Source organism: Dipodomys spectabilis, unplaced genomic scaffold (assembly GCF_019054845.1).
Source record: "Dipodomys spectabilis isolate Male_0828 unplaced genomic scaffold, ASM1905484v1 ptg000163l, whole genome shotgun sequence".
In the NCBI taxonomy this organism is placed as follows: domain Eukaryota; kingdom Metazoa; phylum Chordata; class Mammalia; order Rodentia; family Heteromyidae; genus Dipodomys; species Dipodomys spectabilis.
This window is the reverse complement of record NW_024870840.1, coordinates 11,881,058-11,897,752: the sequence shown is the minus strand read 5'-3', so window position 1 is coordinate 11,897,752 and position 16,695 is coordinate 11,881,058. Positions and strand designations below refer to the sequence as shown.

Sequence of the window (16,695 nt, the reverse complement as noted above, 5' to 3'; positions counted from 1 at the left end):
ATTTTCATCTTGGAAGAAAGATATCCCAGAAAATGAGCAAAGGTAGAATGTTACAGAAGCTTCAAGGAGAGGTAGCTAATCTATCTTGCTAGGAAGACAGAGTATAGGAGAACCAATGGAGATGGGTAAGAGAATATGGTGGGAATAGAAAGTTAAACAAGTTGGATTCTTCATTATGTAAAAAGAGAGAAGCTTAATAAAGAGTCAGAGGGTGGAGGAAGTATGACCCAACCTGAAGATGGAAAGGAATCCTCAGAGAAAGCCAAAAAAAGGTGCACTAGCACAGTGGAGACCTGAGACTAGAGATCACTGCCATAATACAACTGTGAGATTGTGGATGTTTAGACTAGACTAGGAAAGAAAAGAAATAAAAAGATAAAGAAAAAGACAAGGAGAGGATTTTTAATTTTATTTTATTATTTTATTTTTTTGTCAGTCGTGGGGCTTGAACTCTGGGCTTGGGCACTGTCCCTGTGCTCTTCAGCTCAAGGCAAGCGCTCTACCACTTGAGCCACAGTGCCACTTCCAGTTTTCTGGTGGTTTATTGGAGATAAGAGTCTCACGAACCTTCCTGCCCAGGCTGGCTTTGAACCATGATCCTGAGTAGCTAGGATTACAGGTGTGAGTCACCAGCGCCTGGCTGGAAAGGAAATTTTTTAAAAGAAAGACAAGGGGAAGGGAGAGGAGAGGGAAGTAAGGAAGGAAGGAGGGAAGGAGATGGAAAAAAGGGCTGAGAGTGTGGTTTAAGTGGTAGTCACCTGCCAAATAACCCAAGGCTGAGTTCAAAAATCCCAATACCTATTCCACAAATAAAGACACTAGCAATGAAGAAATGAAGAGACCATTCCGGCCTTCGGACCAAATACAAAACCCAGAAACTGAAGGAAAAGTCAGGTGTGTCAAAGTTGACAAAGTCATGAATTTTCCTGGCATAAATTTCAATAGAAAGATCTTACTGTTTTCCAGAATGTCAAATCAAACCACATGAAATCTTAATAAATTTTTTAAAAGATCACCATTGGTATCAAGAATGAAAATACTTCAAAGCATTCAATTTATAAGAGACTAAATGACATAAAATAACTTTTTCCCCCTAGTGCCAAAGCATGAGCTCAATGAATACCTACGTGACTCAGTCTTTCTACTAGTTACAGCTCCTGCCAAGAATGATCTCCTCTTTTTAATACTGTCACAGATATGAAGAGACAGCTCAATAGTTGCCAGAGGAAATACCTTGTTCCAGAATGAGTCAAAGGGAGGGTGTATAGAACAATTCAGAGATTATTTTTTAACTCTGATATTAGCTGAGAAAGAAATCATTATCATTTCAATAGCTGAATTAATTAGCTTTCACTCTGAGATGGCAACACAATGTTATCGCCGTATCATTTAAATATGGGTATATATACTGTATTTATACTTATGCAAATCTATCCATACACATACCTCCGCCTCTATCTTGCTCTTTCTCCTGCATATTCAACAAGGCTCATATCAGAAAAGTCATTTGAAAATGAATGGGAAGGAAATTCACCAAGGAACAGAGCCTTCCTGGTAATAAAAGATGAGTAGACAGGCCTGGCATTGTCATCTGGCCAATGTGTGGTACTGGGGAGATCTCTGCATGGCAGGCGAATAGTTGGTGGATGAGACTTGGGATTCCTTAATTCAGTAGAATACTGTGGGTCCCTGCTTTATACAGGTAGTACCCACATACTAGCCTAGTCCCTGTGTATAAATACAAGCATGGGTCAGACACCTAGTGATTCACTGGTTTTTAGTCTACCCATCACGTTATTTTATATTTTATTTTATTATCTTTAGACATATTATCTTTAGACATATTATTATCTTTAGGCATTTAATTCAACAAGCCAATTTATGAGTATAATGATGTTTTAAAACATTAAGGGTGGGGCTGGGAAGGTGTCTCAGTGGTAGAGCGCTTGCCTTGCATGCCTGAGGCCCTGGGTTTGATTCCTCAGCACCACATAAGCAAAAAGAAAAAGCCGGAAGTAGTGCTGTGGCTCAAGTGGTAGAGCGCTAGCCTTGAGCTGAAGAGCTGAGGGACAGCGCCCAGGCCCAGAGTTCAGGCCCCACAACCGGACCCCCCCAAAAAACCAAACATTAAGGGTTTATATAAGCTTTTAAATAGTAGCTAACACACAGAGCTGAGTAACCAGCGATCATTAGGTCCAATATGTCCAAAACAGAGATATCTCTGAGCCTCTATAGCACTTACTTTGTGCCAAACACTGTCCTCAACACGTTGCATATGGTGATTCCTTTAATATCCTTAACAAGCCAATGAGACAGATACTATTTTTACCTCTCTCCTATTGGAAAGGAGAGTAAATTACACAGAAGTTAATCTCTTTACGGTTCTATAGATAGTGATTGGTAGAACTCTGTATGAACCCTGATAGTCTCAGTTGCCAGACTTGCTGCTTATAACTAATATATTATCCTGTCTTTGCAATGGGGTTTTGCATTAAAAATACCTTGAGAAATTAATCTCACCAAATTATACATACCATGTTATGAGCTCAGTGTATAATAGAAACCTGTTACTTTCTCCAATTTGTTTGCATCCATAGTGAATATTGCTTAATAATTTTAAGATGCGCTGAATGGATCAATAGTTTACTGAGTCATTTGTACATGTGTTGTTCTTGCTAATGCTGCTTTTTAAAATTTTCTTTCCATCCCAAGGAATAATTATCTTCTTATGCTCCTTTGTTAGGACCAATGTTGAAGCTCTCTAAGGTGTTGGAGTATAGATTAGAATTTTTAGAATTAGGGGGAAAAGAGGTAATTTTACTGGAAAGGGTCTGAGGTACTTCCCCTGAGTCTTGCAGGTTCTGTGAGAGGTACCAGGAAAGAGACTCAGGAGAGGTGACAAAGCAAGAACCATTTAAAACAGGCAAAAGAAGGGAAATATAAACAGTGAAGCAGAAATAAAAAGCAATTTTTTAAGGGCAGGATATGGAAGTGTGGCTCAATTGGTAGAGCATCAGCCTTGAGCAGAAAAAGCCCTAAAGAGCACAAGGTCCTAAGTTCAAGACCTATTACTTACTCTCTCTCTCTCTCTCTCTCTCACACACACACACACCACACACACACACACACACACACACACACACAAACATAAAGAGGGAAAAGAAGAGAGGAAAAGGAGAAGGGAGGAGGGGAGAAGAGGAGAAAAGAAGGCAAGAATGAATAAAGAGAAGAGAAGAGAAAAGAAGAGAAGAAGGGAAAAAACAAAGAGATAAAGAAGAAAAGAAAATACTAACAGAATCAGTGGTAATGTCTGGGAAATAACACTCAGAGTATAGAGGATAGGGCAAAAGCCTTTTCCCAATGATTCTCCCCTTTTACTATTTGTCTCTGGAATCTTATGTGATCACTGCTTTGACAACATGTAGTCTAAAGGAAGTAGAAAGTAAAAATCCATTGACCCTCTTAACTATACCCCTTCCCCTCTAAACTATACTTTTAATAATGCCTCTCTTGGGCTGGAAATGTGGCTTAGTGGTAGAGTGTTTGCCTAGCATGCATGAAGCCTTAGGTTTGATTCCTCAGTACCAAATGAACAGCAAAAGCTTGAAGTGATGCTGTGGCTCTAGTGGTAGAGTGCTAGCCTTGAGCAAAAAAAGTTCAAGGACAGTGCCCAGGCCCTGAGTTCAAGCCCCAGGACTGGCAAAAAAAAATTGCTCTCTCCCATGCTTATTAAAATGGCTACCTTGTAAGTGGCATTTAATAGTATTTGATGAATAAAGAATTGACTTAATAACAGAAAGAGAGTTTCAAAGACATTATATGGCCCTCAACCATGGAGACTAGCTGAACAGAGTATAGTGATAATAAAATAAGAATGTATCAACAAAATTAATGCTTAAAGAGAACTCAATTATAAAGAATAACTAAGTTATAATGTCATAAAACATAATGTACCAGCCTTTTATCACAACAAGGGATAATAGTAATAACATTAAATATTTATTGAAGATTCATCATTGTCAAGTACAGTTTTAATTATTCTATATCCATTAACCTTGTTTAATCCTCATACAACCTGTAAGTACCTACTTCAAATAGTTGGCCTGATCTTAAAATGCATTAGTACTTAGAAAGCCTCAGAACAGAGCTACATATAGTAATCATCTGATACATATAGTCTCTGTTCTCTATCTCTTTACCATCTATCAATCACCCATCTATCATATATCTATTATTTGTCATCTATCATCAATCATTACCATTACCAAGTCATCTTCCTCAACACAGTCTTTCTTATCATTCTCATTTTGCAAATTAGGAGTCCAAAGCCCAATTCTTTAACTTAGCACAGCTAGGTAGAGAATTCCTACAATTGGAATTCAAGTTGTTTGCCTTCGAAGTCCAACTCTATCTATGATTTCATGACATTCACTCTATATGGCTTCCAGTGTAGTGAGGGTTTGAAATGTCATCTACCTTTATACTCTGTAACAATAGGACCTGTCAAGTTTATTATGATCATTGTTAAATTTTATAAAATCAGATCTCAGTATCACATAGAATCTTAGTAGATATAAGAAGCAGGACTCCTCAGCTTTCACAAATATCTGTAAACAAAGGACCTACTGGAAACCTACATCTATTCTGTACCAGAATAGTTTTGATAATCCTGGAAGTTTTTCTATAACTTCAGATCTAAACCTAATGCTGGCTCACAAATCTTTTGTAAAAATAGATTCAGGAAGACAATAGGATCACCCATTTATTCACACAATGCCTTTCGAGAATTCTGGCATTCTTTCTCTGACAATATACAGACCTGTGACATTTAAGACAGATGTGATACGTCCTGACCTATGAGGGAAAATGGCCATTTGTAATTTCCAGTTAGATGTGGATGGATTTTGTTAGTTAAGGTTTGGGGGTTGAACCAAAATTCATTCATCCATTAGCACATTTCCATAAAGCTGCACTGATAACACAGAGAAAGAAAGCTCTTGATTTTAATCTAAGTCTAAGCAAATGGCGGTCATTGTCACTCTATATTATGCTTGCGTTCTGCAGTTATTACTTTAAAAAATATTGAAAACTTCAGTGTCACTGATGCCATAAATATCTGTGACAAAACATCCAGACAAATTAAAATCTTTCTAGTAGAACTAGAGGTGGAAGCCAAAGAAATCAGGAAATTTAGCCATGATCTTTGGTTTGTTTCCAAGTTATAAAAATCTTCCTCTTGCTTTTGTTGTGTTTTATTTTTTCCCCCACAGGTCTGGCAGACCTACCTGCTTTGAAATCCTAAAGCAAGAAATCTGGCAGGAATTTCACAACAATCTAATTTAGTCCTCACAAAGACCTTAAGAAACAGATAATATCTCCATTTTGTTGGCTTGGAACTGACAGGAGGTAAGTATTACTTAGAATAAAAACTTGAGCCGGGCGCTGGTGGCTCACGCCTGTAATCCTAGCTACTCAGGAGGCTGAGATCTGAGGATCGCGGTTCAAAACCAGCCCAGGCAGGAGAGACCGTGAGACTCCTATCTCCAATAAACCACCAGAAAACCGGAAGTGGCGCTGTGGCTCAAGTGGTAGAGCGCTCGCCTTGAGCTGAAGAGCTGAGGGACAGCGCCCAGGCCCAGATTTCAGAGTTCAAGTCCCACGGCCGACAAAAAAAAAAAACAAAAACAAAAACTTGATAGCTTGATATCCACTGTATTGTCCTTGTAGCCTACAGTGAGGCTTCACAGTATAGGCAGGAAAGTTGAACCTTTCCTACACTTGTAGGTAACCTGGAAGATGGTGGGAATCTGCTTTGTTCTCATAACTCAATATTGCTCCCATGGCTTGTCCCACTACCCCCAAGGGACCTTCCCAAAATTCTCCAGCCCAGAGTTTTATTCTAAATATGAAAGCCCACTTTCCTAGCCCCTCTCAGGGGATAGACACCTGAGTTCCTCAAAGCAGATGGGGCATGTGACTTGCTCAGATAACAGGTTCCCAGAGCCAGACCTGCACCATAAACCGTTTGAACTCTTCAGCTACCTGGGACCTTACCCCCCATACATGACCCTACTTAAGCCCCTCCACCCCTGGCCCCAGCAGGTCTCCTGTCTCCTGACTCTCCTGTCACCATGACTCTTCAACTTCCCAGTAAAGTTAACCTGGCCTGTTGAGTTCGCTTTCTACCCTTTGTTTATTCTTTATTCTAATATCCTTATGACTCCACTTCCTAATTGTGGGTATAATTTAAATTCTCTCATAGAGAAGCTTTTGGAAGACACTGCAAAGCAGGAGTGAGCCAAGAACATTTATTAACTTAGCACAGCTGGGAAGAGAATGATTTTGCTTCTGTTGTTTCTGCTGACAAGCAAGATCGTGGGATTTTTGCCATGGCAACATCTTGGTTCCCAGGTGAAGGTACTGACAGAGGACACGGGAAATCTATTGTTTGTATGCAGGTGTGAATTCAGCACACAAGTCATAGCTTCGAAACTATTCCTTGCAGTGAAGACAGCATCTTGGTCCCTAGATGGCAACTTAGGTGGCATATTCTGTGGCCCACAATCCTTGTGGTGGCTTCCGAAGGTCTCACCTTCTTCACTATTCAGAATAACAATGGTCCTGCAGAATGAAGCTCATCATATTCTCTGGATCTCCTCTGACCATCTTACACTGATAGTCTAATTGCCCTCATTTTTTTTATTAGTGCCTACGGTCTGATTAGTAGCAAGAAATATGATTAAGTTATCAGGAGCTATGATAAAATGGCAAAGATGAACTTAATATGCATGATATATACCCAGCTTGGGGATTGCCAAAGGGAGTTGATGGATGAATCAAGGTTGGGATAAACTAATTGTTGGAACAATTAGTAGAAAGTAGTAGAAAACTAGTAGAGCCACAGAGGCCAGTGGTTCACCCCTGTATACTTGCTACTCAGGAGCCTGAGATCTAAGGATCATGGCTTGAAGCCATCCCAGGCAGGAAAGCCTATGAGATTCCTTTCTCCAATAAACTACCAAAAAAAAAAAACAAAAAAACCAGAAATAGAGCTGTAGTTCAAGTGGTAGAGTGCTAACCTTCAGCAAAAAAGCTCAGGGACAGCACCCAGACCCTGAGTTCAAGCTCCAGTGACACATAAAAAGAAAAGAAAAGCTGTAGAGAATTGAAGCCTCATACAGCATGTGTTCTAAGAATACCAAACTCAAATGTTCTTGTGCCTTAGTAGCATTTTGTACAAAACCCCACAACTAACACACTTAATTATGTTATTGTTTTGTTTATGTTTAGTTTTGCAAATTTGGGTTCTTTTTCTTTTCTTTTCTTTTTTTGTTGGTCGTGGGGCTTGAACTCAGGGTCTGGGCATTGTCCCTGAGCTCTTCAGCTCAAGGCAAGTGCTCTACCACTTGAGCCACAGAGCCACTTCCTTGGTTTCTTTTTTGTGGCATAAAAATCTTTCATTGGGTAAAATAGCATAAGGAATTTGACTTAAAAAATAATGTGAGTTTATACTAGAAGCACTCAAGAAATAGTTTTCCTCGAGAAATCCCCATATATAGCTCAGGTCTGAGAAATTCTATATTACATGAGCACTTTCCATCTCAGTAGTTCTCAGCTAGGGTTATATTGTTCCCAAGGTGACATTTAGCAATGTTTGTAAACACTGGTTGTCACAACTTTGGGACTGTTAGCCTGTATTGTGATCTTCCTAATTATACTTCCCACCACAGCTGGAATGCAAAAGTGCCACCGCAACCAGACTTTTCATTTGCAGAGGAGACTCAGGAATATTTTTTTCAATATTTTTTACAATCTTCCCAACCTCTGCCTCCCAAGTAGCTATTACAGGTACACACTACCAATCCCATGATATTTTTGTAAAAATTTTAAAAATGGAAATTAATCTTTGCTAGATCATAATACTATAGTTAGCAACTATTTCCCCGTGGTATATACTGTCTTTTTCTTTTGCTGCAAACTCATTTGTCAATCTTAAATTTGATATAGACTCATGTGTCTGTCTTTTGTCCCCTGTACTTTTTGAATCCCACCCCCAAAATCATTGCTTATACCAATGCTTTTAAGTGTTCCCTGTGTGTTTTCTGCTAGTAGTGTAATAGAATCAAGTCTCTTCCATTGAAGCTTTGGATACATTTTGAGTAGATTTTGTTGCTGTTGTTGTTCTTCCGAATTCCTCTAGTACTATATTAAGGAAGAATGGTGAATATGAATTTGGTTTCTTCCAGAACTTAGAAGAAACTCTTACAGCTTTTCCCTATCCACTATGATGGTGCTTATCACATGTAGCCTTTTTTCTTTTGATGTGCACTCCCCAAATAAACAAGTAAACTTATTGGCCCACACTACATTTTCCAATGTTTTGCCAATGTATTATCTGTACCCTCACTGGGAGAATAATATCCTAGGCTTTGAGTCACTTTCATATTTTCTGGGTTTAATTTTACATACACTTCAATCTAATGAAGAATGTAGGAAGAGAGAGGAACATAAAAGAAGAAAATAGGAAGTTATTTGGAAAAGGGAAAGGCCAGCTCAAGGGAGTTTTAATAACGAATGTAGTAGACATTTAACAAAGAGCCAACTGTCAATCAAAAGCTGCTTACCTTTGCACCCCTCACAGGTCAGGGCGTTGTAATGGTATCCAGATGCTCGGTCTCCACAAACAACACACAGCTCATCCCCTTTGATTCTCCCTGTTGATGTACCCATCCGGGGTTTCTTTGTTACAGGCATCTCTGTCATTTCAGTCTCTCCCTGGTACAGGGACTCAGCTGGCATTCTCCTGAGTTCATATATTCCAGGAGAGTACCACTCTTCTGGCTGCTGGGGGTAGAAACCCAGGTTGGGATAATAGGATGATGAGGAAATCTGTGGTTGAACTTGGGGAAATGGAACATTGCTGTATTGTGAGTATGGTTCCACATCCAGATTCTGTCCTAGGGGACCTGCCACTTGTTCTGTGAGCACACCTGGACAGAAGCAACAACAAAACTCATATTAATGTCATCATTCTAGAAATTAGAGCAGCAGTTTAGCACAATGGTGAGGAGGAGGAATTCTAAGATTGAACTATATCTAACTATATAAACTATAAACTGTGCACACATATATTATAAAAGTATATTTCATTATATAACATTAACTTTAAAAATACATGTGCATATAGATATTTAAATGACAGTTTATAAGGTCTGAAAATATCTGCCACTTTGGAGGATAAACCACAGATGTATCACGAATATGTAATGAGAACCTATGAAAATGGAAAAGGGGCATGAACAGGCGCCTGTGGCTCATGCCTGTAATCCTAACTACTCAGGAGGTTGAGATCTGAGGATCATGGTTCAAAGACAGACCAGGTAAGGAAATGTCCATGATATGCTTATCTCCAATAAACCACCAGAAAACAGGAAATGGTGCTGTGGTTCAATTGGTAGAGCGCTTGCCTTGAGCTGAAAAACTCAGGGACAGTGTTCAGGCCCAGAGTTCAAGCCCCATGACTGTCAAAAAAAACCCAAGTGGTTACAGACACAAAATGTATTTCACTCTGCCAACAATTAAGCTCAAATTAAAGCTACCATTTTAACCATCCCCATAGATCCATTTTAACCATTTTTAATCCTCAAGTTTGTAAGAATTTTCAAAGTAAAGAGTTTCATAATATGATGATATGGAAAATTTTATACTGTATGGTTTTATTTGAAAAATGTAAACTATAGAATGATTTGTGTGTTTGTGGAGGTACTTTACATATGTGTATGCATCTTTGTAAGCAAATTTTTGCATGATGCCTCATAAACTGAATGGCCATGAGTGTATAAGGTGATATTATTGCATTATTTTCTGAGACGACACAATCTGTTTTACTGTTTGTGTTTTTTGCCACGCATATGTGTTACTTTAATTATTCCAAAACAAAGGAAGGACTCTCAAACACTGAAAGAAAAGAATGTAGTATCTGGAATTTACCTGGATTCAAGTTCCTGTCCTGTTATTTATTGCATGCAGTTGGACATTTCCTTAGTGTCTCTAAGTTGCAATGACCTAGCACCGTTGGCTCCTACCTGTAATTCTAGCTAATCAGGACACTGAGATCTGAGGATCCTGGTATGAAACCAGCCCAGGCAGAAAAGTCCATGAGACTCTTCTCTTCGACACAAAAAAGCCAGAAATAGAGCTGTGGTTCAAGTGGTAAAGTGCTAGCCTTGGGCAAAACAACTCAGGGACAGTGCCCAAGCCCTGAATTTAAGCGCCCCCCCCCCTCCACATACAAATTGTGTTGATGTCAGATTAAATGATAAATGTATGTCAACTACTTTGCTAAATTCACCATATGACAAGTACTCAATAAATAGTAGCTGACAAGCTGGGCACCGATGGCTCACGCCTGTAATCCTAGCTACTCAGGAGGCTGAGATTTGAGGATCATGGTTCAAAGCCAGCCTGGGCAGGAAAGTCCATGAGACTCTTATCTCCAATAAACCACTAGAAAACCCGAAGTAGCACTGTGGCTCAAGCAGTAGAGTGCTCTCCTTGACCTGAAGAGGCCAGGGACAGTGCCCAATGACCGACAAAAAAAAAATAGCTGACATTAATAAGACCAATGATTACTACCACTATTATTAAACAGTTGTTTATATATAAGCCTCTAGATAATAGAAGAACTACCAGATTATGAAAATGTTTCATAGATGAGGCATTCAGGAAATAGGAATATTTAAATTATGCAAAATACTAATTAAAGTATGTAATAGACATAGTAGACATAGAAGAGAGATAGAATAGCATTGTTGGACATCTCTGAACTGAAATTCCAGTTTCATCTCTTGTGAACAATGAGACTTGAAGCACATTTCTGGAATTACTGGTGACTCTCAAGTTTTCACAATAGCAAACTTAGGAAGAAAATGAAGGGTAATATTGATGATTGAATGAAATAATGAAAGATTTAACATTCTTCATCTGAAATAATTGGAACCAGATTGGGGACAGGAGTTTGGGGAGGGAGGAGTTGTTCTGTTTTACTTTAATTTTTGTTTATGACAGTACTAGAGTTTTAAATTCAGGGTCTCACACTTACTAGACAAGTCCTTTACCTCTTGAACCATGTCCTTAGTCCCTCTGTGCTTTAGAATTTTTTTGTGGGTCGTGGGGCTTGAACTCTGGGCTTGGGCACTGTCCTTGCACTCTTCAGCTCAAGGCGAGCGCTCTATCGTTTGAGCCACAGCGTCACTTCCAGTTTTCTAGTGGTTAATTGGAGTTAAGAGTCTCATGGACTTTCCTGCACTGGCTGGCTTTGAACTGAGACTCTCAGATCTCAGCTTCCTGAGTAGCTAGGATTACAGGCATGCCTTAGTATTTTTAGATAAGATACTACATTATCCCAGAATGAGCCTCAAATCACTATTCTACCACATCTTCTCCTGTAATTGGGATTAGAGGCATGTATCACCATACCTGACCTTCAGTTGTGTTTCAGGATTCAAACTTTTCTGAAATTTTAGAACAGAGTTCAGTGTTACTTATGTATAACACACCCAGAACTGCTGAGGAATCAAACACAATAGCATTTGCCACAGTAAACTAATATGAATTTTCACACATGGTAGAATAAATGCTGGTCACAAATAGTTTCAGTTCAGGGCTGGGAAGGTGGCTCAGTGATAGAGTGCTTGCCTTGCATGCCTGAGGCCCTGGGTTCGATTCCTCAGCACCACATAAGCAAAAAGAAAAAAAGCCAGAAGTGGCTCAGGTGGTAGAGCGCTAGCCTGCTCCCAGGCCCAGAGTTCAGGCCCCACGACCGGACCCCAAAAACAACAACAACAACAACAACAACAAAAACAAATAGTTTCAGTTCAGATTTTCCCACCAAAAAAGCTTTTCACAAACTTAAAAGAAAAATGGTTTTCAGTGCTTGTGGAACTTTGGCAATTAAGGGTTTGGGATCTCTGTGCTATATACATAGGGTATACTCTTTGAAGTATTCAGATGATTGATAGTCTTCTTATCACTATCATTGACAGAAAAAATTATATATTCTTCCTAATTCTAACCACTTGTATATTCTCATTTATTCCCCCCCCAAAAATCCCATGATGTAGGCAATGCTACTATCTCCCACTTATAAATGAGTACCCTGTGGCACTTATTGGTAAAAGTGAAGCAACTTTACTTCTACCTACCTTCCTAAGTAGCTAAGATTTGAACTTCGGGAAAGTCTGACCTCAGGCACTAAATCATTACACTCTAGGGTGATTTCAGATGTGAGATGCTTCAAAACACAAGAACTCTTCTCTTCCTCTGCTCTCTTAACTTGAGTTTGTCATTCTCTTCAATGCCTCTACTTATACCTAACCTGCAAGGAGGCCTCCACAGCTCTGCATGTATCACTCTTGCTTTTCCACTGAACATCTGTTTCCTACAGATTCAGGACATTTTTCCCACATGCAATTTCCTAAGCTGGGAACCTTCTTCAACACAGCTACCAACATCCAGAGCTTCACCATTGACCCCCACATGGGGGGGTCTCTGTAAATATTGCTCACCTTGAGAGATCTCCTCTAGATCTAGGGTGTGGGAATATGGTTTTAGCTAGTCATAGTGTGTTTAAAAGTCATTACCTACCTAACCTGCCTGGGTTTTCTTGTATACATCTGCAAAGAGAAGGCTCTGTGCTAGATAATCTTTTCATTCTCCTTTATATCTAAAATATTCCTAAGCACAAAATAGTTGAGGAACAACAGCATTCAAGACTTCTCTACAATGGCAATGTAGAGGATGTATATGTTACATCCTGACCCAGGAAATAGCTGTGCATACGATATATAATACTTAAGCAAAACTCCATTTTCTTCCTTTATGCCCAACTGATCCAGGTAAACCACCAGAAAACTCAGTATATCTTACAAAGAGAAGTATGGGGCTTTGTCTTGTGAACACAATATGGAAGAACAAAAATATGAAATTAGTAAATATAAGCAAAATCTAGATTCATTTCATAACTAAATATGACTAAACATTCTGGAGTGAAAAAGATGGAAGGTAATTAAAAAGTAATTAAAAAGAGAAGCTAATTAAAAAAAGAATTAGTTTCACTCATCCCTAGATTTTATCTTCGAACCTATCTCCTCCACTCTCCCTCCCACTACAAACCAGTTTCTCTCTACCACAGGACGGGTAAGGTTAAGCAATGTGCCCCAAATCAATCAATTAATAACAGAATCTGGCTTCTGTTGATCCCAAAAAAAGAGTATTTTTTCTCCTCAAATTAGCAATTTAAAATCTCTGAGCATTGTCTCAACAAAATAAATGTTTCCATAATCAAGAAACAACCAAGTGGGCTGGGAATGTGGCTTAGTGGTAGAGTGCTTGCCTAGCATGCATGAAGCCCTGGGTTCAATTCCTCAGTACCACATAAACAAAAAAGCCAGAAGTGGCGCTGTGGCTCAAGTGGTAGAGTGCTAGCCTTGAGCAAAAGAAGCTTAGGGACAGTGTCTAGGCCCTGAGTTCAAGCCCCAGGACTGGTCAAAAGAGGGGGGAGGGGAGGGAAAGAAACAAACAAAAGAGTACTCATCTCAGGTTAACTTAATCTCTGAAATCATCTAGATTTAAAAATCTCTTACAAAGGTATAGATAGATAGATTTAAAAATGTCTTACAAAGGTATAGATAGGTAGATTTAAAAATGTCTTACAAAGGTATAGATAGATAGATAGATAGATAGATAGATAGATAGATAGATAGATAGATAGATAGATAGATCTTTTACAAAGATACAGCTATTAGGTTTAAAACAATTAAACAGGGTAAAAATAAGAGAAAAGTGCCCAATAATATTAAATAACACTTCCATTCTCAAAGCCTATTTACTCCTAGTGTGCTCACCAACACTCCATAGATTATAGAGAGGTCAATGTACAGGCATCATGCAACCAAAGAAGAGCATGGCTAACATATTCCAAAATGGTTGATAATTACAGTTAACCAACCAGGAGATCTTAAAAAATTGTCCACACCCTATTTCTATTCCAATCTCTTCCATAAAATGGAACTAAGTAAAAAAAATATAGCTACAGAGAACCTAGGGAAATCCTGGTTTTAATGATAGCTAATTAGGAATTAGTAACACATAGTCCTCTTTGATGATGTAGCAGGACAATTCTTTCATTATAAGCACCCATTGAACCCTTTACTATGTGCTATACTTTGTTTTAAGCTCTAAACTACCACTGTGAACAAAATAAATAGAAAAACTCTAGGCTTTCTCTTGTTTGGGTGTTAAGGCAATGCCAATATCTGGGGCAAAAGTAAATAAGAAAACAGATACACAGTTGTATGGTTGGAAACATGTGGAGGGGTTGAAGAAGCTCAACTTTAGATTATATGAATTTGGATATCTTTATCACAGGAATTTTTCCACAAGAGTTTAAGGAAGATAGAATAGGGATGTAGTACAAGTGATAAGGTATTTGCCTGGCATGCACAAGGCCCTGGGATCAGTTCCTATTACTATATATAACTATATAAACTACACAGTTTATGGATGAGTTGTATGTGAATGCATAGACAAAGTCTAGGGAAGTCTGTCAATCCCTGGGGAAAAAAAAGAAAAAAGAAAAATTCTTCTAGATAGAAGGTATCTGGCATTCAATAAGTACGCTGAAATGCCACCATCTAAAAGAGCTTTCTCAGAAAATAGAAAGGTTCTACGCCTACCAATATATGGCAGTCACTACCAGATGGAGGTGTTCAACACTGGAGAGGTGGCTAGACTTAACTAAGGTATAGAATTGCAAATTTTATCAAATTCTCCACACGCGGTAGTGACTATCCAATTAGACAGTCAGGACAGCTCTAAGGATTCTGTGGCCAGAATCATTGTGGATCCAAGGGGGAGAATCAGGTTCACATGATAACAATGGCACTTTCCTATGCTCTTGAGTTTCTGATGCCCCTGAGAGAAGAATCCAGGTTCCTTCCAGGTTGAAATTCCTGGTTTAATACTGCCGAGCACAGCAAATATTTAATGAGTATTTTTTGAAGTAAATGGAAAAATTGCTTTTCTAACCGTTCTTAATTTCTGGTTTCCTGGAGGATGATACAACTTCATTTGTGAAGTTGTTTGCTGTGTCTGTCACCGAGCCTTTGTGATGTGGGTGCCTGTCTCCACCTTGTCAGCTGATAGCCTCTTCTGTGAGTCTTACCTCAGTTCCCGTTGGGGTAAAATTAATCTCTCCTACCCTCTGTACACACCGCTAGTACAATGCTTATCAGAAGCACGTACAATGATTTTTATTTGTTCACAGGCTTATCTTCCCTGCTGCTAAACTTGAACTTATATTAAGAACTGGTTGAAAGTGCATGGCCAAGTGGTTGAATCTGGACTCAATTTAACTGCAACTTGTTAAATGTCTTACTTGAGCAAGGCACTGAATTCTTTGAATTTCAGTTTCTTCCTCTATAAAACTGGAGTCATGCAAGCACTTATGTCAGAGGTTGAAACAAAGCTGAACAAAGACACAGAGTGTAGATTGCATGGTGTCTGACTTACATTTTTGTTATTGTGTTACAGCCTGTGAAGTCTTTAGGGGCAATATTAGATAATATTTCCTTTTCAAAAATCATTTCTGGCACATGACACAATGCCCAACACATAGTAAATATTTAATAAGTGTATGTTAAAATTGGAGAGAATGGAATTTTGTTTTCCCAGGCTTTTAACTTCCATTTCTGAACATGGTGTAGGTCACTAAAAAATATCGCAGTGGAACAAAAGTATGAAATTATGAACATGTTAATAATGACAAGATGATTAGAATTTCTTTTTTGGTGGAAATGTTCAAAAGATAAGTGTTTTGAGAAAAATATTAATTTTTTATATTTAGAATATATTCTCTTTTAATTATTTAGCTTATATTTTGATAGAGATTAGGTCTAAACTATAGCTCTGCTCTTCATTTGTTTCACCAAAGTCCAGGGGAAGAAACCTGCTGTGAATCTAGGGCATAAAATTCATGTTTCTTACTTAATAGATATTATTTTTAACCAAATCCCACAGTATCAAATACATCTTAGAGTATAATCTCTATTACATAGCCCCATTTATATACACATAACTGAACGAAATTTCCATGAAATAATATTTATCTTCACTTCTGAGAGGCATATATCTGTCTACTCCTTTTATTCTATTTCAGATTTTAATGCTGGTCACAAACTTCTAAATAGATTCCATTAGCCACCTAGACTTGTGGCTCATCATTCTTAGAACCCAGCATATACTTTTGCAAGTATCCATCGGCTTTAATAATATTAACATTCAACCTGAAAAGATTGTGTTAATTTGATCTAAAAATCGATGACAAAATCTAGGGAAACTATAATTAATCCTAATAAAATACTCACTTGCTTAGAATACTTAAAAAATTACCCCCATACCCACTTCCTGATCCAATCTTGGATAAAGATCTGTGGCTAGAATCTCAAACAAAAGACCCCCATCTTTCCACAGTCCAATTGAAGAAGTTTGAGTCACAGCACCTGTGAATCATGTCCTACCTTTAGCAGGCTTCATGCTCATCATTTCTGTGACAAATCCTGCTGATACGTGGCTGTGGTGAGGACTAATTTGAATTGGATTTTCTAAACCCTGAAACTGCATTACCATTCTTGCTTA

The 16,695-nt window shown here is 38.5% G+C and overlaps 1 protein-coding gene across 4 annotated transcripts in view; it reads right to left on the bottom strand.

Moving 5' to 3' along the window:
• Nr1h4 (nuclear receptor subfamily 1 group H member 4) overlaps window positions 1-16,695 on the bottom strand; it is a 51,388-nt gene that overhangs the window by 28,599 nt on the left and 6,094 nt on the right. For 2 of the 4 annotated variants that reach the window (XM_042693151.1, XM_042693152.1), the window contains exons 1-2: window positions 16,578-16,690; window positions 8,625-8,990 (exon numbers count right to left, since the gene is read on the bottom strand). In XM_042693151.1, the coding sequence (XP_042549085.1) occupies window positions 8,625-8,990; window positions 16,578-16,686 (475 nt within the window). In that variant the 5' untranslated portion in view covers window positions 16,687-16,690. Of the gene's footprint in view, window positions 1-8,624; window positions 8,991-16,577; window positions 16,691-16,695 lie in introns of those variants that run through there. The other 2 variants (XM_042693153.1, XM_042693154.1) reach the window with 1 other exon arrangement.